The 24,726-nt window shown below is 40.7% G+C and overlaps 1 protein-coding gene across 1 annotated transcript in view; it reads right to left on the bottom strand.

The window, feature by feature from the left end:
• LOC149233862 (Pseudouridine synthase family protein) overlaps positions 1–24,726 on the bottom strand; it is a 336,954-nt gene that overhangs the window by 135,826 nt on the left and 176,402 nt on the right. Inside the window, exon 8 of the mRNA XM_089379870.1 lies at positions 12,801–12,838. Within this exon, the coding sequence (XP_089235996.1) occupies positions 12,801–12,838 (38 nt within the window). The remainder of the gene's footprint in view (positions 1–12,800; positions 12,839–24,726) is intronic.

The following is a 24,726-nucleotide window of genomic DNA, read 5'->3' on the forward strand; positions in this document are numbered from 1 at the left end:
GAGGTGATGTAGATGACTCTAATTCACCTGTTGATATGGATGTTACTTATGATTGTGAATTGAACTTGTCTACAGATTTTGAACCAACTTCCTTCAAAGAAGCTGCTTCTCATGATGAATGGAAAGAAGCAATGAAAAAGGAGTATGATGCCCTCATAAAGAATGGCACTTGGAAGCTGGTTGACCCTCCATTTGGAGCCAAACCAATTGGCTGCAAGTGGGTCTACAAGAACAAATACAAAGCTGATGGCTCACTTGACAAGCACAAAGCTAGGCTTGTGGCAAAAGGTTTTGCACAGAAGGAAGGGGTCGGTTATGAGGAAACTTTTGCCCCCACAGCAAAATGGGCCACCATTTGGACACTCTTTGCACTAGCTGCTCAGAACGGTTGGAAAGTCCATCAAATGGATGTAAAAACTGCATTCTTGAATGGAGATCTAAAAGAGAATGTTTTTATGTCCCAGCCTGAAGGATTTGCTGTGAAAGGACATGAACATAAAGTATGCAAACTTGTGAAGTCCTTGTATGGCCTCAAACAAGCACCACGAGCCTGGTATGAAAAACTAACTGAGCATCTTCTGAAACTCAACTTCAATCATTTTGATCTTGATGATGCAACTTTATTTGTCAAGAAAGTTGGCAAAACAATTGTATATCTTGTGGTATATGTAGATGATCTTTTAATGACAGGGAACAATGAAAGATATATTGCATCCATAAAGAAAGAATTAGGAAAAAGTTTTGAAATGACTGATTTGGGCTATGTTCATTACTATCTTGGCATTGAAGTAACCCAACATCCAAAATCCATATTTCTTTCTCAAAAGAAATACATTGGAGATTTGTGAAACAGATTTGGCATGACAGAGTGCAATCCTCTTTCTACTCCAATGGAACAAAACTTAAAGCTCACATCTATTGAAGGAAAGGAATTTGAGGATGCAACAAAGTATAGACAGCTTATAGGAAGTCTCATCTACCTCACTACTACCAGACCAGACATTTCGTTTGCTGTTGGAATTCTCTCCAGGTTTATGCAAAAGCCTTGTGAGGGACATTGGTCTGCTGCAGTGTTGCGGGGGAGCGCCCCCCCCCCCTCGAACCCGCTCCCGAAGCGCGCTCCGGGCGGGAGTGGCTCGGGAGCGGGTCAGGAGCGCGCTCCCAAAATCGCTCCTGGACGGGAGCGATTTTCGGGAGCGCGCTCCCGTAAAAAAATTTACGCTCGCTGGTCTGTTAGGGAGCGATTCAGGGAGCGATCGCTCCCGCGCTCCCGGAGCGTTTTTTAATGCCCGGGAGCGATCGGGGAGCGATCGCTCCCTGATCGCTCCCGGGCATTAAAAAACGCTCCGGGAGCGATTTCAGACGGGCCGGGAGCGGTTCGGCGGAAAAAAAATCCGCCGGACCCGAAATTTCCAAAAATTTTAGAAATTTTTTTTTATTTTATAAGCTCAATGGGCCAAAAAAATTTCATTTCAACTTCATCAGCCTCTGCGTCAAGGCCTCTGGCTCACTTACTTCCTCTCTCTGTTGTTGTATCTCCGGCTAAGAATCTCTCTCTCTCGAAAGCTACTATCCCTGCCCCTGAACTGCAAGAGATTCCTTCAATCGATTTTTCCTCCTGAAAACTTCTCACTTCAAAAAATTGATTTCTCTCTATCTCTCTGTGTGTTTTCCAAATGACCCTTAAGCCCCTTCTTATATCTTCCTGTTGGACAACCAACAGCCAAGATTAAAACATAATCAAAGGCTCAGATCGTTTTGGCTTGATCCGTGGCTTTTTCTAGAAGTTTCACCCCTGATTAGATTAATACCCATTAATATTTTAATTTTCCTAAGTTTAGACTAAGGAACCCCATTAAAAATATTAATTATATTAATAAAATCACTTATGGATGAAATTTCCCAATACGTTTTCTGGGTTCTTTGGAATACATGTGCCCAAGCCTCCCTGCAAAATTTGAGGCTTAGAGCACATCCTATGCTACCCCAAATCAACATGGGGGCCCATGGCTCTCAACAAAGCCTACATATGCTAATGTAGCCCTCTGGAGGGTTAGGACCCCATATAGGGAGACCAAACCCAAGATGCAGACCACCTACAATCCTGCATAAAATCCAATGCGTCCCCTAGCCTTCCAATACAACAAGTCATCAAGGAAATCGAGTAAAAGAGCTTACAAACCATGGACAACATGTGGGGACTTCATAATGGCCTGCCTTTCTATAATGGGCTTTGGCATGTACTAATGTCTCCAAGATCGAAATGGGGTTAACCAAGTATCCTATTAGGTGGTTTCTACTTCTAAAGGGGATAGTATGTCCAAAGTACAACCTTCAAAAGATGGTAGTATGTGATAAAGAGATGAATGGAGTAGGGCATGGAAAGGGCAGCCCTAGGTCACATGCTAGGGTACAAGGGTAGCCAATCAAAGGGAAGCCCACACTTGGATATATTATGTATAGGAGGGAGCAATCGTGGTACATGAGGTTACCCAGCCTTGATTTTTCCACCCTTCTTTATATGCCTTTTGCCTTTTATGATTTTTCTTTAATTGACTGCTCGGGGCACAAGGGATAAGAGCATGATGTGTGAGCTATAAAAGTGGATACCCCCTTTAAGGTAGGCGGTTCACTGTCCACCAGGGGTTGGGACAATCATGGTTTCATGAATGATAAAGGAGGCTCATCTAAGGCTTGTAGGAACCAAGGTGATGACCATGATGATGGGGTAGAGCTCATGTATTGGCTTTTGCCCACATGCTAAATGTCTTTGTCTCAACCATCTTTTGCATTTTGTGGTACATCTTCCTGTAAAATGTGGCCAATTATGCTTTTACTTTTCTTTTCAGCTACATCAACCTTCGAGGCATCATTCCAGGCCTAAACCAAGGTGTGAGCAAGGGGAAGGGGAAAGCTAACCCTATGTGGACCTAGTGAAGGAATGTGGATCCAAGTGGGAGAAATGATGAATGCGATTATAAGGAGTGGAAGGGGAGTAATATATATGGATGAGGGAGCGAGACCACACAACCAAAATTGGGCTTTCCCATGTAATACCATCCCTAAAGCCGAAGGGTCAGTAAAAGGGATCCCACGGGACTATAATCCAAGGTTAACATCCAAAGGGGTCTAGGGGACGAGCACAAACCTAGCCCATTCTTTCCGTTGAATCCCCCCATTAATCCATGCCCATAAGCGTCCATGATAAGCAAACTACAATACTCGATTACCAAATGAGAAGGCATCCCTTTAGGTTCGGGATGCCCATCTTCAAACATACGATCATGGAAGATGGTTGAGGGACCACATGGCTAACTCAAGTGGCAAAGAAGTGGCACAACGAGCTATTTGGTGGCTACAAAAGGCTACTAGTTGCTGGCTGAGGACCATCTTGGAGATAAATTTTCTCCTAAGGATATCACCCACAAAATGGTGGGTAACAAAATCCAAGGATGAAGTGTTTACCAAATTTCAAGAATTCAAAGCTGAAGTAGATAACCTTAAGAAAGAAAGATCAAGATATTAAGATATGATAATGAAGGAGAATACACATCCAAGGAAATTATAGGCTTTTTTAAGGAGTCTAGGATTAAGAGGGAGTTGATAGTCCCATATAATCCAGAACAAAATGGAATTGCAGAATGAAAGAATCGGTCCATTGAAGAAAGTGTAAAAGTTATGCTACATGATCAAGATTTACCGAAATTTCAGTGGGGTGAAGCTACAAAGGCAGTTGTATACATACAAAATCGAAGTCCCCACAGGTCACTAGACAATAGGACTCTCGAAGAAGTATTCACTATTAAGAAACCAATTGTGAGTCATCTTTGAATTTTTGGTTGTCCTGTCTATATTCATATACCTAAGGACAAAAGAAAGAAGTTGGATCCATCAGGCATGAAGGGAACATTTGTTGGCTACAATAACTCTTCTAAGGCCTATAGGATCTACATAAAGGAAGGACACCGAATAGAAATCAGCTGAGATGTGATATTTGGCAAAAGTATTGCATTCAAAAAATCAAAGGATCTCCCTATGGACTCTGATGATGAAGAACTTCCAGTATTTGAAGAGGAAGTTACTAGGGAGGAAGAAGAATCAAATCATGAAGATGAAGGCCCCAACGAACCTATACAACTTGTTGTAATCCCTGAAACTAGAAAGAGACCTAACTGGTTGAATTTTGCAATACTTAATGCAGAAGGTCATGGAGCAGTTCAAGGCACATTTAGGGAAAGCAACAAGCCCAAACAATATTCTAGGTATGTATCCTATATGATGAAATTGATAGAAGCAAAGCCATCCACCTTTGAAGAAGTTGTCACACACCAAGAACGGAAGGATGCCATGAATGAAGAGTATCAATCAATAATGAAAAATGGAGTTTGGGAGATCGTACCTAGGCTTGAAGACAAATCTGTGGTAACTTCCAAATGGCTCTACAAGATTAAACATGCAGCAGTTGGAAGAATTGATTAATATAAGGCAACATTTGTGGCTAGGGGCTTCTCTGAACAAGAAGGTGTCGATTATGAAGAGACATTTGCTCCGACATCAAGGTATACAACTATACATTCATTGGTCTCTTTGGCAGCATCAATGGGATGGAACATCCACCAAATGGATGTCAAGACTGCATTTCTGAATGGCATAACTGATGAGGAAGTCTATATAAAGAAGGGCATGGTATGCTAGAATGGATTCATACCTACAGAGATTAGGTTTCACATAGACTTTTGTTGATCCAAACCTTTACATTAAGGTTGTGAAGGGAGAGTCGGTAATCATTCTTCCGTATGTGGAAGATCTTCTCTTGATAGGTGTGGAAGGTCAAATTGAAGGTAAGAAACATCTAGCAACAGAATTTGACATGAAGGATCTAGGTCTAATGCACTACTATTTGGGACTGGAAGTTAGGCAAGGACCTAATGAGATCTATCTAGGTAAGCAAAGTATGTGATCAAGATGTTGAAGAGGTTTGACATGATGGATTGCAAACCAATGACAACCCCGATGATCACAAACTTGTAAAGGCTAAGGAGTTCTAAATCGAGCCTCCTAGATGCTTCCAGATATAGACAATTAATTGGCTCACAGATGTACTTGGTGAATACATAATCAGACATATGTCTTGCAGTAAATGTTCTCAATCAATTCCAAGTCGAGCCGAAGCATGATCACTGGATAGCAGCAAAACATATACTGAGATATTTGCAAGGAACCATCCACTATTACCTGAAATATGATAAGATGAATGATGTCCATTTGATTGGATATACAGATTCTGACTAGGTAGGCAGTGAGAAGGATGGAAGGAACACTACAGGAGGATGTTTTAGTTTGGGACCCTCATGATCTCATGGATGAGCAAAAAGCAAGATATGGTTGCTTTGAGTAGTGTTGAGGTCGAGTATACTGCAGCTTGTGAAGTAGTGTTGTGGGCGATATCCCTAGGAGAAAATTTTCTCTCAAAGATGGTCCTCAGCCGATATCCAGCAGCCACCAACTAGCTCGTTGTGCCATTTCTCCGCCACCTAAGCCAACCATGTGGTCCCTCAGCCATCTCTAATGATCGTATGTTTAAAGGTGGGTCTCCCGAACCTAAATGTATGCCTTTTCATTTGGTAATTGAGTATTGTAGTTTGCTTATCATGGACACTTATGGGCATGGATTAATGGGGGAAATTCAGCAGAAAGAATGGGCTAGGTTTGTACTCTTGTCCCCTAGACACTTTTTGGATGTTAACCTTGGATTCTAGTCCCATGGGATCTCTTTTACTGACCATTTGGCTTTAGGGATGTTATTTCATGGGAAACCCTGATTTTGGTTGCGTGGTCCTACTCCCTCATCATATATATTGCTCCCTTTCCACTCATTATAACCCCATTCATCATTTCTCCCACCTGGGTTCACATTCCTCCACTAGATCCACATAGGGCTAGCTTTTCCCTTCCCCTTCCCCACAACTTGGGTCAGGCCTCGAATGATACCCCAGAGGTTGATGCAGCTGAAAAGAAAATTAAAAGCATAATTAGCCACATTCAATAGGAAAATGTACCACAAAATGCAAAAGATGGTTGGGACAAACACACTTAGCATGTGGGCAAAAGTCAATACATGAGTTGTACCTCATCATCATGGCCATCACCCTGATTCCTACAGGCCCTAGATGAGCCTCCTTTATCATTTAGGAACCCATGATTGTCCCAACCCCTTGTGGGCAATGAACTGCCCTACCTTAAAGGGGATATCCATACCTATATCTCACACATCATGCTCTTACCCCTTGAGACCCGAGCAGTTAATTAAAGAAAAATCATAAAAGGCAAAAGGCATATAAAGAAGGGCGGAAAAATCAAGGTTGGGGCACCTCATGTACCATGATTCCTCCCTCCTATACATTATATACCCAAGTGTGGGCTTCCCTTTTATTAGCTACCCTTGTACACCAGCATGTGACCGAGGGCAACCACTTTCATCCCCTACCCCATTCATCTCTTTGTTACATGCCACCATCCTTTAAAGGATGTACCATGGACATATTATCCCATTTAGAAGTAGAAACCACCTAATAGGATGCTTCGTTAACCCCATTTGGAGCTTGGAGATATTAGCACATGTCAAAGCCCATTATGGAAAGGCATGCCATTATGAAGTCCCCACTTGTTGTCCATGGTTTGTAAGCTCTTTTACTCAATTTCCTTGATGACTTGTTGTACACAAAGGCTAGGGGATGCATTGGATCTTATGCAGGATTGCAGGTGGTCTCCATATTGGGTTTGGTCTCTCTATATGGGGTCCTAACCCTCCAAACGGCTACATTGGCACATGTAGAGTGTGTGTTGAGAGCCATGGGCCTCCGCAGAAGTAGGCAGCGCTCCATGGATCCCTAGAGATGTTCATAGATTGTTTGAGATTCACTTATTGGACAAGAAAGATGCACCTGGTTCACCTTTTCCCAGTCAGCCCCACAGTTGTACCATGCACTTGGCAGATGACCCAAGACTTGTATGTCGATGTGGCATCACTTACACCATCCTCTGACCCCTCACAGATGGTCCGCAGGCATCTTCCACTCACTTGGAGACCCATGAAGTTACTTGTATGCCCTCACAGCCATTGGGAGCACCACAAGTTTATTATGTGGAGAACAAGGGGCCAACCCCTTGTCCATTACTTTTGGAAGTTCAATTCATTATTTGGCACTTACGGACTTCGTCCGGCCTCTTAGAGAGCCCAACGACATGCATTATTGATTATTCGACCTCTTGGGAGCCTTATTATTTTGTTTATGAGCTGGTTTGGTGGGCTTGTCACCAATAGATAGTTATTTGCACATTATTTTAGTTGATGGGCTAATGTAGGCTCAAATTAGGTAATTCAAACTCCTGATGAGTGTATAAATAGGAGAGACATGAATTCATTTTGTATCATCACTTGGATTGGATCATTCTTTCTCTTGAGAATTTGGCATATGTTTCTTGGAGGATGAATTGGAGCATGGATGAATTTTGATGTTTGGATTGGAGCTTCTTTATTGGAAAATGTATTGAAAGCTGGATATATTCTCTTACATGTAAGTACGATATTGATGCTATTTTCTTTTAATTTGTCACATACTTTGATCATGATATTTTCGCTATTTTAGGGTTAATTGTTGCACATTTACTGCTTCATTGTGGAATTATGTTTCTATATAGCATATCTCTATGTATGGGCCATGTTTGTTGAACGAATTGTCCTAGAGATCTAAGTTATCTTAACAAGCCATCGTCATTTGCAAGTGAAGTATAAATGCTTTAAGGACACTTTCCTTTTCTACCCTACCATTGGACGAAGATGCATTTAGAGCCTCCTTGAGCTAAAAATGAGATCCTTCTTCACAATTCTTCCTGACTCCATATCCCTAAAAGGAATTAGGCACTGATCCACCATAAGGTGATCACCTTAAAACCCTTTTCTTCACCTTTCCCTCTTCATTCTAGGCCTAGCCACATTGGGCCACCTAGGACATCACTTTCCTGACAAAGTACCCATACAAAAAGTTCAATCACCTAATCTCTACTCCATTGGTGTGTCCTCAAGGTCTCCTCCAAATTTGAAGAAATTCCAATAGTGGGATTGTGAGATATCCCAAGCCTTAGCTCTGAGATCAAACATTGTCCAGGTGTTCCCTAGGTTAGTACCTCGTGGGATCAATTTGACACCTCTAAGTGAAAACTATTGTTTTGATCCCTTCTCCTTCCTTGTCTGGGTTACGATCATCATTGGTTGCTAAACTCCCTCCGCTTGACCTAGGCTGGGTCCACTTCGTCTTGTGTGGTCCCATAACTTTGAAAAGTTAATTCTTCAAGATCCACTTGGGAAACCAAGTTCAATAAGGATTTTAGGGATTGGGAAACTCCTTTACAAGACACATTGCTTAAACCTAGCCCTAAATCCTCACCTCCTCCTCCTAGAAAGCTTTGTACCTTGCTTGAAGAGCAAGTCAGCTCCATTCTTAACCTCCTTCTGGGAAAAGGATCATTAAAGTCACTTCACATCCATTTATTGATTCATCCTTCACAAGTGACGATCCATATACCAGGTCTCCTCCCATCGATGAAAGTTTGTAAAGAATAGAGAATCTTAGCTAAGGTGACAGTGGGCTAAGTCTCCATTGTTGCCCTTGATCTAACAGTAGTCCCTTTAGGAGTCCCTTTTAGGTCCCCTGCTAGTTTGAGCGGTAACATTCCCGCTTCCTGACACCATATACATCACTCCCTTCCACTTATTGTAGCCTCATTCATCACTTTTCACATTCGGGTCCACATGGGTTCACTAGGTCCACATAGGGTTAGCCTCCCCCTCCCCTTGTCTAGACCTTGGGTCGGACCTGGAATGATGCCCCGAAGGTTGATGCAGCTAAAAAGAAAAGAAAAAGCATAATTTGGCCACTCTCAACAGGAAATGTACCACAAAATGCAAAAGATGGTCGGGACATACAAATTTAACACGTGGGCAAAAGCCAAACATGAGCTCTACCCCTTATCCATGACCATCACCTTGATTCTTATGGGCCCTAAATGAGCCCCCTCCATCATTAAGAAACCCATAATTGTCCCAACCCCAATGGGCGATGAACTACCCCACCTTAAGGGGGTATCCACTATTATATATTACACATCATGCTCTCATCCCTCGAAGCCCCGAGCAATTACAAAGAAAAATCAATCAAAGGCAAAAGGTATATCAAGAAGAGTGGAAAAACAAAGGCTGGGTTAACTCATGTTACATGTACCATGATTTGCTCCCTCCTACACTCATATACCCAAGTGTGGACTTCCCTTATTATAGCTACCCTTGTACCATGACATGTGGTCTGGATGATTCCCCTGATCCCCACTCTATTCCATTACTATATCATTTGCCACCTACCACTTGAAGGATGTACCATGGACATGTCACCCCCTTTAAAGGTTGAAACCACCTAATAGGGTCCTTGATTAACCCCCTATTGAGCTTGGAGACACTTGTACATGCCAAAGCCCACTATGGAAGGGCATGCCACCATGAAGTGCCCCATTGGTTCCATGACTTGTAAGCTCTTTTACTTGATTATTTTGATGATTTGTTGTATTGGAGGGCAAGGGGATGCATTGGATCTTATGCAAGATTGCAGGTGGGTCTCCATTTGGGGCTTGGTCTCCCTATACGGGGTCCTAGCCCTCCAAAGGGCCACATTGGCACTTGTAGGGTGAGCGTTGAGAGCCATGGGCCTCCACCATAGTAGAGAGTACTTCATGGATCCCCAGCACCACTCATTGATTGCTCGTGTTCCACCTTTTGGATGAGGATGATGCACCTGGTTCACCATGCCCAGTTGGCTCCACACTTGCATCATACACTTGGTAGATGATCCAAGGCCCAAATGAGCACCACAAAGGACTTATGACATCATCCTAACCCTTACAAATGGTTTACAGGCACTTTCGATCCACTTGGAGACCCATGACAATGTCCTTGTGCCCCTTGCACCCACTTGGGGGCACCAAAGGGATTTGCTTGGAAATAAGGGGCCAACCCCTTGTCCACTATGTTTGAGGTCCATTCTCACATCACGATACATTTTGGACTTCTTTAGGCCTTCCCAAAGGCCCAACGAATCACTTTATTGATCATTCGACCCTCTAGAGAGGCTCATTATTATGTTATGGAGCTATTTGGTGGGTTTATCACCAAAAGTATTGTTATTATGCACATTATTTTATTTTAGGGGCATTATAAGTCCAAATTAGGCCATTCGAATCCCTTAGAGGATTGTATAAATAAAAGAGAGGCATTCTCTCTCATTCATCATCACTTGGATTGGATTAGTATCTCTTGAGAGATTTTTGCACTTTTTGCTGGGTAAAGTTTTTGGAGCTTTCTTGATGCACTATGATGTTTGGATTTTTGCTATTGTCTTTGGAGCTTATTTCTAATGCAAATTTGATGAATGGATATACTCTCTCTCTCTCATGTAAGTCGAATTTTGATGTTATTCTTGTTATTTTACTAGTTTACTGCATGTTATGATTATCATTATTCTTGCATGGGCTAAAGTAAATCCGAAACTCTTCTGGGAACCTTGAATAAGTGATTTAATGCATGTGTTGGACTCGAAGAGAGTAGGTGAATGTTCCTAGAGGCACCTCTTAGGTTGAAAGACCTCGAAACTTCATCTCTTTGGCAAATTTGAAGTATAAATCCCTATTGACCTAGTTGTTGCCCTTGGAGAGGCTAGCAAAGATCAATTAGGGCTCCTTAGCACACGAAAATTCTCGATCTATGTGTATCTTGACTCCATTAAGCCCAAGAAATAAGGCACTGATCCTCATATCCCTTTGGTGGTCAAATTTCCCTCTCTTTTCTTCACTTTTCCCAATTCTTGACCTAACGTGAGAAAGTCTCCTAGGGCATCACACGGATTTTTTTGTAGCCATCCAAAAATTGGTCCACAACTGTGTTGGTGTCTTCTTAAGGGGTCCTCCAAATTTGAACACAATCTGACAGTGGAATCTCGAGATATCGCAAGCCCTAGCTCGAGGATCATTTCTCTCCCTAGGTTGATTTTGGGTTAGTGTCCTCACTTGGATCATTGAATTCAAATTTCAAAAGAAAATTAGTTCTTTGATCCTATTCTCTTCCCTAATTAGGTCAAGCCCCTTTTTGGTTGATCAACTCCATACCATTGACCTAGTTTGGGTCCATCTGGGTTCTTTGTAGTCCTACAACTTTATAACTCAAATTCCACAAGGACTACATAGAATCCATTTCTCCATAAGGATCGTTAAGTCTAGGAAGCCCCTTGTCAAGGCATATCCTCCAACCATAGGCCAAGGTATCCTCATAGCGCTTCTTAAAGAGCCTGTCACCTTGCTTCTCAAGAAAGTAAGCTATTTAATTGAGTCTCTTGTGAATAGGCTTTAAGAATCACTACTTATCCAATCTTTGATCCACTCATCATTGTGATTCCTCTTATACTAAGTCTCCTCCCATCAGTGAAAGTTCGTAAAGAGCAGGGAGCCTTAGCTGAGGTGACATTGGGCTATCGCTCCATTGTTGCCCCTTGACCTAGCAATTGCTCTATAAGATCCCCACCTACGACCCTTGCTAGTTTGAGCGGTAGCACACTAAAGAAGTCTAATTGTATCATTGGAAATAGTTATCAATTTAAAAATTGAACTAGTCTTGATTGCACTAGAAATTCAATAGTATTTGTCTATATAATCTTGTCAAAGATATGTTATTGTGATGTACAAATTGGATTGAATTGGACATTCTCTCATAGGGAAAGGTTGTTGGGTTTTTCCCCTTGGAGTGGGGCTTTCCTAGGGTAATTTTGATGTCTCTTGTTTCATTGTCTAATTGTGATTTCTACTGCTCTACTGTTCTTAATGGTTGAAATTTTCTAAGTGTAACTACTTGATGATGTGAATGTTCTAAGTTAAAAATCTTTAATTGGAAGTAGCTATCAGATAGAAAATTGTTCTAGTTTTTTCTGCTACTAGAAAATTCAACAAATCCAATGGTAAGTTTGGGTTTTATTAAAGCTTGGGTTACAAATATCTATGTTGCTAGATCCCCATGCTCAAAAAGCATGGCTGACAACACAGCTGTCTATAGCCTGAACTTTAAAGTGGCACGTCTGTTTTGAGGCTCTAAGGTGTAGAATTGTTCTCCAAAATAGGAATAAACTATTGTTGAGCACATAATTTGCTACAAAATGACAGTTTACACTATTATATCTAATGGATACTTAATGACAAGAACAGAACCATATTGCATGTCCTCGATTCTTGTCCTAGGGAAACATGTTGCTTAAATCTATATATGCATCAGATTAAGTTATGCATCAGATTAAGTGAGGAGTACTTTTATGAGAAGTCTCATCTTCTCCCATGTCTTTCATATCAAATAGCTGCCTTAATGGTCACATTTATCTTTTATGTGCTCAAAATAAATCTTAGAAATACCAAAAACATTGGGTTAAGAAAATAAATCCATTTACAAGGTAGCTAAATAAAAGTAGTAAATGCAGAAAAAAAATACCTAAATTGGTGCCCACAAATGACAGAAATTAATGAACTTATCTATAAACATTCCAAATAAACAATGCAACAAACAAGACATCTCTAGGAGGCATCTCAAAATAACATTTACAAAGCATTTATCTAACAGCATATTGAGGACATACTGCTACAAGTGACAACACCATATCAAATATCTAAACAGTTGTGCAATAGCCAAAATGAGAAGTTGACAAAATAAGACATACCTATCTGATCTCGTCGTAAAGATGTAAGGTGAGCACAACTACAAAGACACAACAAAGTTCTATAAGCCATAGTTATACATGCATCAGAAACATTAATTGGTTTTCTTGAATTTTTGAGTGGATATTGAAAAGTACTACTACAACTCACAGAAAATATGCAAGTATATAAAATTACAAAACCCCTCAAGCTTTTGAACATAAAACAAAAAATTGAACTTATAATGAATCTTTAGAATGAAATATTTTAGAAAAAATTAATAATAATAGCACTGGTAATGTGATTTATGATAGGGTTCGAATGAAGCAAGAGTTTCTTTCGTTGGAGGTTTTCAAAATGCTCAGGTGGACTCAAGTTCAGGGTAACTATCATAAAAACATTCATAAAATCTGAATAGTAAGTACTCAATAGACAATTTTCTTTTAAAATTAACAATGGTATTTAGAAAGGCACTCCAGTTAAATGGATGCATATTAACTTGCTGAGGAAAATTTCTCTATGAGAAAGAGAATTTACATTTGAACATGTTTCTATCCACTTCAAAAATTTAAATATCTGATCCTGCGATCATCTATGGTGTCCACAGAAAAAGATTTGGCCATTAAAAATACATTTGTAGGATCACCAACATTTTATGCACACCAAAAAGCCGTGCAACCCATGAACTGAGTGATTTTGTCAAAAGAAACAAACGTTATTCCCATTCTGGAATACAAATCTATGCATAGCTTCAATATGGAATTCTTGCTCATGTTGCAAAACCTTATATTTATCAACAACCCTATCTGATTCCATGCATGTATGAAAATTAGGATGAGCAACATATGCATCCATGAAATACAGAGTGCCAGAAATGTCATCACTGACGCATTGTTATCGCAAAATCTAGCAGACCCAATACAAAGCCTCACTAGGCAGATCCAGACCTCAAGGCAACAAGAGATTGGCTAGCACTGTCACCTCAGAACCCTTTCTCCAGCTATTAGTGGTGCTTGCACCACAAGAGAGGCTTTCCTATAACGATAACCTGAAGGATATTCAATATGAATGGCTCAAGGTGATGGATGAGGTACTACGATGGCGATAGGGTACCGGCAAAGCCTAGATTGCTCAAATAATCTTCACCAAAGTTCAAACACTCTATCCTTAGACCATTAAAGTAAATTAAAGGGCTGTTATAAGTTAGAGTTTTGCAGATTTGAAATGATGAATATACAATATCATATAATAGCCAGAAGAAAACGCATTATAATGATAAATTAACATGGGGTCAAGGCTTTCAATTAGATATGAAGAATCTAGGATTTACAATACAGGTTTTATGGCTGAAACAAGCATAAAACAGCAACAGAATGATGATGTCATCCTTAGAAATAGGGTTTAACATGCGATAAAATGCTACATCTTGCTTTTAGATAATCATTTATGGTAATTCCTATTTAAAGAACAATGACACATCAAAGGAAATTATTTTTTTAGAAAAATTTCATATAAACCCTGTTACCCACCAAAAGTGGGTAACCACATAAGAAAAAAAAAAAATTCTCCTACTTTGGACAGCCAGCAACCTTATATTTGCTCAGTGTATGATGATATGCCACATTTCTCTACCATTTGCATTGGTCAAACACCTCTCACTATTTGGCATTCCTCTTGAAGGAAGGCGGATCACCACTCCGCGAGTACTTTAACAATTTTGCAATCATGTGCTTTTACTTAATGTTTTGGGCATTCTAACATGGACAAAAGGGTGATTTAGATGATTGACCGACCTTGACTGTAAGCTTGTTCTATCACCTTACCAAAGGGACTTGTTGCACACATTTTATCAAAGTTCCAAAGAAGCAGTTGTACCAAATTTCTCCAAGGATCAAGATCATCATCATTCATCAGCTCTTGAGTCATTGTAAACCCATTCTGTAAATTTGTATTGTAAATGATGCTAGTAAGACCGTGTATGTATGTAACAACCTAGGTAAACCTATTATTTTGGCGGCGAATTTCATCCTAGGAGGTTTTTCGTCTCACTGAATCATTTGTATTTCTAAACATAGATGATCGGCAGAGTTTTTCCCTCAAATGTCACCCCAAAACTAAGGTGGAATTTGTCATCAAAGTCTTAGGTGAGTCCTATTGTTTTAGTCGAATCTTTTGTAAAAGTGAGTTGGGAATAATTTAAGCTAATTGGCTAAATTATTCTATTATTGATCTAGATTGTCATTGATGTCAATATGGCAATATTTTGGATAGCAAATAACGATATGAAGCCAAGCAGAGCAAATCTATGAAGCAACAGGAGCAGGAAGAGTTCATCGGAAGCCATCAAAGAAGAGCTATCGAAAGAAAAGCTATTGGAGCAGAGAAGAGCTATCAGAGCAGTGTATCGAAAGTCATAGGAGTAAAGGGAAACCACAGGAGCGACGAACCAAGACAATGCAGATCTATCGCATATGCCAAGAGTAAGAGCCATATCGGAGGAAGTAATAAACCATGGGAACCCTTTCGAAAGTATATAATATCAGCAGAAACCATACCAGCAGTGTATAAAAACAAATCAGAGAAATCATATCGGCAGTTCTATTATATGCCACCGCTCAAAACCTCCAATTGCAATATGTAATACGGACCCGATAGTTCCATTACAATACGCCTTAATATGATATCGCGTCTACCACATCGCAAGTCTCTTTAAAGCCTTGTCATGTTGAAACCCCCCGATTGCGATTTGAGTTGCGGACCCGACTGCTCCATTATTACACACCCTATTGCAATATCGCATTTCCCTGTATCGGAACTCTTATATCGCAAGTCTTAAAGGAATGTCACACTAAAACTGCGATTGCGATATAATATGCAGACCCGGTCTGTTTAAGATAACAATCCAAATGTAATATTGCATCCGCCTATCGAAATGTACATATCGCAAGTCATAAAGGGATGTATATCTAAATCCTCCGATTGTGATAACATTGCGGACCTGCTGCACCATTATAGCATGACTTAATGAAATATCGCGTCCGCAGTAATCGCAAGTTTCAAAGGGATGTCAAACCGCCGATTGTGATAAGGGTGTGGACCCAACGTGTCGCCAATTGCAATAGACTCAACGAACCGCCGATTGGGATAAAGTTGTGGACCCAACGAAGTTATCAAAAACAGTTTTGATATATCATCACATCTGCTCCATCGATAGTAAGGGATCGGAAATATATTATGTGCAGACCTCCGAAGTTGCGATTGCGGGAGTTTCATGAAATTGCGACTGCGATTAAAGTAGTGATGTGGCATGTGGGGATTGCCTTATACCTATTATAATGTGGATTTTCCTAAATAACCAAGTTTATAATATAATTGGATAAAGGCCCCTACGATATATATTTTAATATACAAGTCGGCCTCCCTCCAATAGTTGTGTCTTTTGAGTATTGGTGAAACTCGTATAAACACAAATTAAAACGCTTCAGTTCTATGCATTGATCTCGGGCATCAAAACAGAGCATAAGGAAAGTTCACAACACGTGAACTTACAAAGAAAGCCGAAGGCCGAGCAGACGCAGAAGGTGCAGCAGAAGTCGAAGGCCGAGCGAAGAAGGAAACTAAAGACAGAGCGACAGGACAATCTTTTGACCTGATTAATCTTGGAAGGATCGGACCCAAAGTAAAGCGATAGCATAGACAGTGACCTGTTGCAAAGACCACAACGACAGGTTTTGGTAAAGAAGTTCTTGAAAGAAGAATAATACAAACAAACATTTCTTGACAGTGTAAATCTATAGGGTCAGAGCCCTTGGGGTTAGTGCCTCAGAATTGGAAGGATTGGTGTCCTTGGAGTTGGTGCTCCTAAATTCAAGGTTGGTACCTTGGTAAGATAGGGTCGAAGCCCTAGAGGTTGGAGCCTCATCAAAATCCAAGTTGGTGCTAGGCAAAATTCATCAGATATTGTATTCAATCTTTTTCTATAATTAACAAAATCATTTCTTTGATTAAAATTGTAAAGAATCTAAACTGGTAATAATAATAGTTGAAAAGAAACATTGATTCACCCCCTTCTCAGTATTTCCAACATTTATTACAAGTCACTTGGTCTACTAGATCATATTGTGTCGTAGAATTAGGTAAATTATTTTAGGGTCTATAACGAACGGGTATTCCCCCTTTGAGGGTTGAATTATGTAAAATCTTATGTAAAAAATATTCTAGTGCATGGTCCCTCATACTTGGACACCATGGCTAAAATATTTGAGGGTGGAAAGATAATTAATCCCCTCAAGTGTCAATTAATTAATTTTTTTCACAAAAATAAAATAAATCCTAAGCCAAAAAATTAATTAATTAGAGTCAAAAAATTATAATGCTCGGATAATTAAATTCTCTAAGAGGAAAAAATCGTGGGTCTTAAAGAAATTAATTTTTGGACGTCCCCCACCAAGGGAATGCTAATTTTTCAGATTGTTCTATGTTGATTCAATTACTTTAGCCCAATTCAATTCTTCAATTAGCAATTCTACCAATTATTAACAATGTTTCCAATCATAGACAGTAATTAAAGATAGAACAATAAATGCAATGACAAAGGAGACAATAGCACAACTACAAGAGACACCAGATTGGTCAAAGACTAGAGAAAAAACCCCACTAGGGGGAAAAGCCCTTTCACATCTTATTCTTATTAGATTGTCATAAAATGTTTCAACAAAGAGTAAAATGAGCCCAATACAAAATCATCCAGCAAAGATTATACAAATCAGAAACAGATTTTCAAAATCTCTGTACAACAAAGAGAAACCTTCTAACCTTCGGTCATTTGCAGTCAACTACAGTCAAGAGTCAAACCCTAGCTCAAAGCCCCAATCGCACTCATCAAGTAGTCATGCAAGTGATTATGGCTTCCCAGTCGCTCCCTTAAGCCCTACAAGCGAGCGACTGTGGCGGATCGATCCTGTATCAAGTGTGCGACCAGAAAACAAAAACCCTAAACTCGTGCAAGCCAAAGACTTGTGATTTCGGACCTTGTGCAAGATTCCTCTATCAGACCTATGCGAACCAACCAATGAAAGAAGAGAAGAAGACACTTGATGATGATGTCCAAATGAGCTTGAGGTCACTTGTATTTATAGGCTTCCATGGGTGTCCATTTGATGTCGAGGCCAATGTTGCACGAAGCGGGGGCGAAGCGGAAGCGTTTTTTGGAAGCGGGGACGCAGAAGCGTCATTTTCCAAAAATCTAGGAAGCGAAGTGTCCACGGAAGCGTCTGCTATATATATATTTTTTTTCTATATTTTTTTGCATTTATACTCAAAACAAACATCCCAAATAGCAAATTAATTGTAGAAGACATGAAAACATGCATATTTTTGCATAAATCAAGATAGATATAACATCCATTGTACATTAATGATTAATTATTCGAGCATCAACCATTTAGATGCATCAACCATCTAGAATCTAGATTCTTCTCCTCTTGTCTAGCCTTTGCCTCTACCTCGATTGTCTAGAGATATTAGTCAACATTGCCCAATTTTGATCAAACTACCTAATTCAAGACTTAAAATATGGTAGAAAAAGCTTAACATGCTTGATCGATGATTTTGACTTGATTGAAAGGTAATTTTTTGCTAAGGGCGTGCCACGTGACAAAGGAGTTCAACAATTAACACCACCAACACTAGGGTACATATAGGGCTTCGTGCTCTTGATTAAATGCTAATCGCATACCTTCATACTTGATATAATCGAATGAAATGCCACAATCCCATTGATCCTGAATTCCTGAAAACTATTAAGTCTGTTGAATTTTGAATAGGATATGAAATTCTATTTTCTCCATATGAAGTCCAATGAGGCTGGAACCACTCTCAAACATCCTGAGTCAATTCATGGTAATGTTAAAAATTTAAGTAAAAGAATGAAAATGAAAAATAAAGGAGAATGTCACTTTTACTTTAAGAATTTAACATTACCATGAGGGAGCATCTGCTATATTTATATTTTTTTTTGCCTTCATTCGTCACCCTAACCCAAGGTGGACCCACCCCCAACAAGCAAACTCGGCCGCTTCCGGCCAAGCATCCTAGGCGCTTCCGTACGGGACGCGCTTTGGGGCTTGGAACCGTTTGGGGGGGGGGCGCTTCGTGCAACATTGGTTGAGGCCGACCTGTCCAAATGTGCATGTCTGGCTACATAAATTCAAAATCCAACTTTTGCTTGTAGCACAATTTAACACTCTCTCAACTAGGAAGAATTCCACCTGCCAATCTCTGTTTGAAAATCATCATATCGTCCTATCGTGTTGTTATCAAGTTGTGTCCATCTATGCTCAACTCTATCTACTGAAACATTCTCGAATCTATAAGAAGAAGAATTGGAGAGAAATAGCTTCCACTCTCTATAATGTCAAAGAGCATATCTGTTAATTTTAGGTATGTTCTACGCTTAGAGCAATTCATTTCAATTTTCACAGTTAGCTCAATATCTTTTCCAGATTAGCAATCACATCAACATAATAGTAAATTGTAGATAGAACATAAACATAAATCACAAAAGGCAAGCCAAGATAAGAAGACACAAGATGTGGCGCTAGCCAGGGACAAACCCCAATGTGGGGAAACCCTTGATCAATTCTTCTTATATGTTCTTCAATAGTTCAGCAGAGAGAGAGAGAGATAGTACATTTACAACAGAAGTCAACACTTTGACTTATCTAAATAAGAGCATAGATCATCTCTAAGAAGATGATACATGAGGTAGCTAAACTCAATTGAAGACATGTTGCTTCAACTGATTCTCCAAGATGACTCTATCACCATGTTGCACCTATGATTGTGCATTTCCCCATCATCATGTTGCACCTCACTATGCTGCACCACGATGCACCTCATCATCACTATGCTGCATCTCATCATGCTTTACTAAACATGACTATACCCATCACTGTATTGTTGAGCTCTTCATTGCACTATGTTGCATTGTACTTGCAGCTGCCATTGTTGTACCAATGCTGCACCATGTACCATTGACCACCATGCTGCTCCATAACTTCTGTCATGCTGACACACTGCCTTAGCTACTAGCTATGGCCTGTGGCCTAGCCTAGCAGCTAGATAGACTATGATCCCACAGTTCTAGGAAACACACAATGTTGTCCTCAATATGTACACTGTTTATCTGTGCGTTATAGGAACTTCTACTCATCAAAGGTATGGTTAGTAGTTCCTTTATCTAAACTGCTAATAAGAACCTTTTGTGACAACACATAGGATCTCCTCATCTGAAGAGACCTTTCCCTTCAACGTGGCTGGTCTTTAGGACAGCGGACAAGATGTGCACCTAAAACACAACAATGTCTCTTTCTTACAGCAGATAGGAGGTGTAGAAGACTATGTTTGTTGTTGTTCCTTACTGTGACTAGTTAGGGCACCCATGTGCTACAAAAACCCTCAAACAGTCACCTATAACATCCCTCAAAGATTGTGGCCTTATCAAGAAAGGGTCTCCTCCATTCGTGTCGTTGTTCTAGCACTTTTCAGCCCAAGAAGCCTCCACATTATCCCTATTTTAGTTAGGCAAGGCCTGTGGCCTACCACAGGGATTGCTGTCAACTATAGCCAACCAAAACAGTGTCAACCTTAACTTGAAGCTGCCCACAAACAGTCAGCAATTCTCATTACCTAACTCGGCCTCTCTGTAGCATGGAACAACCCTCCACGCAGTCACCAAGAGGCTCTAACAGCCCTAAAATAACCACGTTGTCCCTACCTTCTTTGCTGGTTAGGGCAGCAAGTTAGGGAGCCTCTTTACTGCCTCTTTTCCAGCGTCTAAGGGTTGTCTCAAACAGTGTATAGATTAGGGCATCTAGGGTATGATAAGACTGCGTTTAGGGTCAGTTGTTAGGCCTCCTTCACCGTGCTAGATCTCCCTTTGAACTGCGACCAAACCTTCACAAGACCTGCGGCTAGGGCATCCTTCTTTTACAACGAATAGGGTCTCCTTCTAGACCTGCGTTTAGGGCTTCCTCCTCTTAGACTTCTCTTCCACTAAAACCCAAAACAAGTGGAGAGAAATCAAGAGTGAAGTGTGTGTACAAATGACTATCAAGTCACCTCCTTTTATACTAAAACGTTGAGCACACGTGGGGGTTATTTGGTTGCTGGCCGACCTTGACGAATTGTCCCATAACACAAATAAATTCATATCTCCATGAATACTTATCGGAATCGGATGATCTTTAGATCAATCCTACACCTCTCGATGAGAGGGATCCAAGAAAAATATCCGCTGCCATAAATAAGATGACCCACATGGAGTTTGGCCCTAGTTGCCAATATTAACACTCCCTCTCAACTAGGGAGAACTCCATCCGTTGATCTATCTGCCAGCCTGTACTATATTTGCCATCAGTGCCCTGTATTGCTCTGCTGAACCATGAAGAAGAAGAATTGATCGAGAATATCTCATACCATTCTCTACTTACCCAAAGTCAATCCCATATGAAGAGAGTGTGTCATAACACTCTTACTGATCCCAGATCAGTGCAAAGAGAGAGTGAGTTATATCACTCTTGCTGACCTGAAGTCAGTTTCATTGATCCCAGATCAATATCACAAGAGAGTGTCTCAAACCACTCATACTGATCCCAGATCAGTTTCATTGATCCCAGATCAATATCAAGAGAGTGTCTCAAACCACTCATACTGATCCCAGATCAGTTCCAAGAGAGAGTGAGCTATATCACTCTTACTGACCCGAAGTCAGTTCTAATTGATCCCACATCAATGTAGTTCATCCTAGCATAGGGAGTACGATAGATACACGATGCGTCCATTGGTACTACTATGGTCCCTAACCCATTTTCCCTACTCATTGGCCAAATGAGAGGTACTTCCCATGAGTCCCAGACTGCATGGGTAGGATGCCTCAGCAGGAGCTCATCCTATCCATAAGTCGCCACGGGGTATCACAGGGGAAGGCTGAACCATTCACCCTATACACAGTGCACCACTAGGGGAGGGTGAGTCGCCCTATGGTCGCTTGTCACTCCAAGATGTACCCCAAGCCCTCCGAAGCTCCCAAAGCTCAATGCATGCATCATACAAGACCCTCATAAGAGGGTCTCTCAACGACTCCAAACCGTTTTGGAAAGTCACAAATTTGACCTTTCCCCGGGGCTTCGACAAAATGTCTGCGACCTGCACATCAGTCCCAATGCGATGGAGCCATCTTGCTCATCGATGTACCATATCCCAGATAAAGTGGTACCTGATGTCTATATGCTGGAGCAATCATAGAATACGAGATTCCTCAATGATCAAATCCCCCTCTGGTTGAAAAATAAGATCATGGTGGTATCCATCATGTGTACAAACAACTCACTGAAGAGATTCCACAACCAAGCAGCTTCACACAAGGTCATACTCCTAGCTATGTATTCGATCTCAACACTGCTCAAAGCAACCGTCTTCTGCGTCCTGCTCATCCAGGATATCGTAGCAGAACCAAAAGAGAACTATCACCCAGAAGTGCTCTTGCGATCCTCCACACTGCCTGCCCAGTCAGCATTCGAATAATCATGCAACTTCACATTTCCGGCAATGTATCTCAATCCATGAGAGATTGTGCCCTTAAAATATCTCAGAAGATTCTTAGCACCAATCCAGTGAAGCTCAACCATATATGAGCCCAACATGCTACCTGCAAAACATAATTCTAGATGGAAGTTCACCAAGAACATCAATGCGAATGAGTTTACGAAACTCAAAGGCATTTCCCAAATCAAGTCTAGTATCCCTACCACATAACTTCTGAAAGTTAAGATCCATCAAGGTAGTCATGGACTTGCAGTTCACCATTCCAACTTCGGAATCCAACTCCCTCTTACTTTTGCAAATGAGAGGGTCTGCACCTATCAGAAAGAGGTCTTCCTCATAAGGTGCCAATATGAGAGGTCTATCATCCACAACCCTCAAGCAATAGTTTGGATAGGCTTCACTCCTAGTGAATCTCAGCTTCATCAGACAGGCTATCAATCCTCTCATATTAAGCCTGGGGTGTTTTTCTTCAAGCCATAAAGGGCTTTCTTCCACCTGCATACATGAGATTCCTGATCATGAATCTCAAACCCCTTGGGTTGTTCCAAACCTGTGGACCTACTACATGAGGGGAATGGTCCCGTTGTAAGATTTTCCTTTGGTACATCTCGAACATGTACCTTTATGCTCTTCTTGAATTCAGGTATCCCTATCACCATATGGCTCACATCTGGTGGGGCCCCATAATATGCAGACCTCCAGTGCTATAAACGAGATGTGTCAGCTAACATGGTCCCCAATGGACCATCCTGCAACTTGATACAATCCTGAACCCATGAGTAAAAGCATCTTGAAAATTCTATTTTCAAACACATACCTTTCCATCAATGAATGCCACCCTGAAACCTTTGACTTCCATTGCCGAAATGGACACCAGGTTCTTCTTGCAATTAGGTACATAAAAGAGATTCTTGTAAATGAATCGAGTTACCCTCATTCAATTGAGGTGTAACATTCCTTACACCCTTTCCGGGATAGGTGGCATTGACTCCAAGTATAATCCCATGATTGTTTCCATCTCTACCAAATTAGAGAGAGCACCCTTCTATTCAATGAAGTGCCTTGAAGCACTACAATCACTAAGCTAGATTCCCAAAGAGTCTGAAGGAGAGGGCCAATATAAGATAACTCTTCTTTATCTTATCATAAACAACATTTGATTCTTCATACCTGGGGTTCCTTGCTTTCTTTGAAGAGTCAGATATTTCCTTGATGACCTGCGTTCCTTCGATCATTGAAGATGTCCCTAGAATGATTGTTATCATCATCAAGTGATGTGTCCCTACCATCTGGACACTCCTTCGCATAATGGTTGAACTTATTACAAGGTTTCCTTCCACCCTTAGATCTGGACTTCCCATTGAAGTGACCTTTAGGTAGGCCATCAGATGCTTCCACTGCGCCACTCGGATAATGTTCTCTGCTTCGAATTCACCTTTGGTGAATTTGAAGAGGGATTGGGAACCCGTTGAGCCTTTTGTCCTTTCCCAACTGTCTTCGGTGATTGCTCTTTCACTCTTGTTTGAGCTTTGTCTTCACCTCAGCTCCAATACCATGTTAATTTTAGGTATGTTCTATGCTTAGAGCAATTTATTTCAATTTTCACAGTTAGCTCAATATCTTTTCCAGATTAGCAATCAGATCAACATAATAGTAAATTGTAGATAGAACATAAACATAAATCACAGAAGACAAGCCAAGACAAGAGGACACAAGATGTGGCGCTAGCCAAGGACAAACCCCAATGTGGGGAAACCCTTGATCAATTCTTCTTATATGTTCTTCAATAGTTCAGCAGAGAGAGAGAGAGATAGTACATTTACAACAGAGGTCAACACTTTGACTTATATAAATAAGAGCATAGATCATTGCTAAGAAGATGATACATGAGGTAGCCGAACTCAGTTGAAGACATGCTGCTTCAACTGATTCTCCAAGGTGACTCTATCACCATGTTGCACCTATCATTGTACAACTCCTCATCATCATGCTACACCTCACTTTGCCGCACCATGCTGCACCTCATCATCACTATGTTGCATCTCATCATGCTTCACTAAACATGACTGTACCCATCACTGTATTGTTGAGCTCTTTATTGCACTATGTTGCAATGTACTTGCAGGTCCCATTGCTATACCAATATTGCACCATGTACGATTGACCACCATGTTGCTCCATAACTTCTGTAATGCTGCCACACTGCTTTAGTCATGCTGCCACGCTGCCTTAGCTATTGGCTATGGCTTATAGCCTAGCCTAGCAACTAGATAGACTATGATCCCACAGTCCTAGGAAACACACAATGTTTTCATCAATATTACACTATTGATCTGTGTGTTA

Source organism: Pinus tabuliformis, chromosome J (assembly GCF_031772625.1).
Source record: "Pinus tabuliformis cultivar Carrire ecotype Pingquan chromosome J, CPIR1, whole genome shotgun sequence".
Taxonomy (NCBI): Eukaryota; Viridiplantae; Streptophyta; class Pinopsida; order Pinales; family Pinaceae; genus Pinus; species Pinus tabuliformis.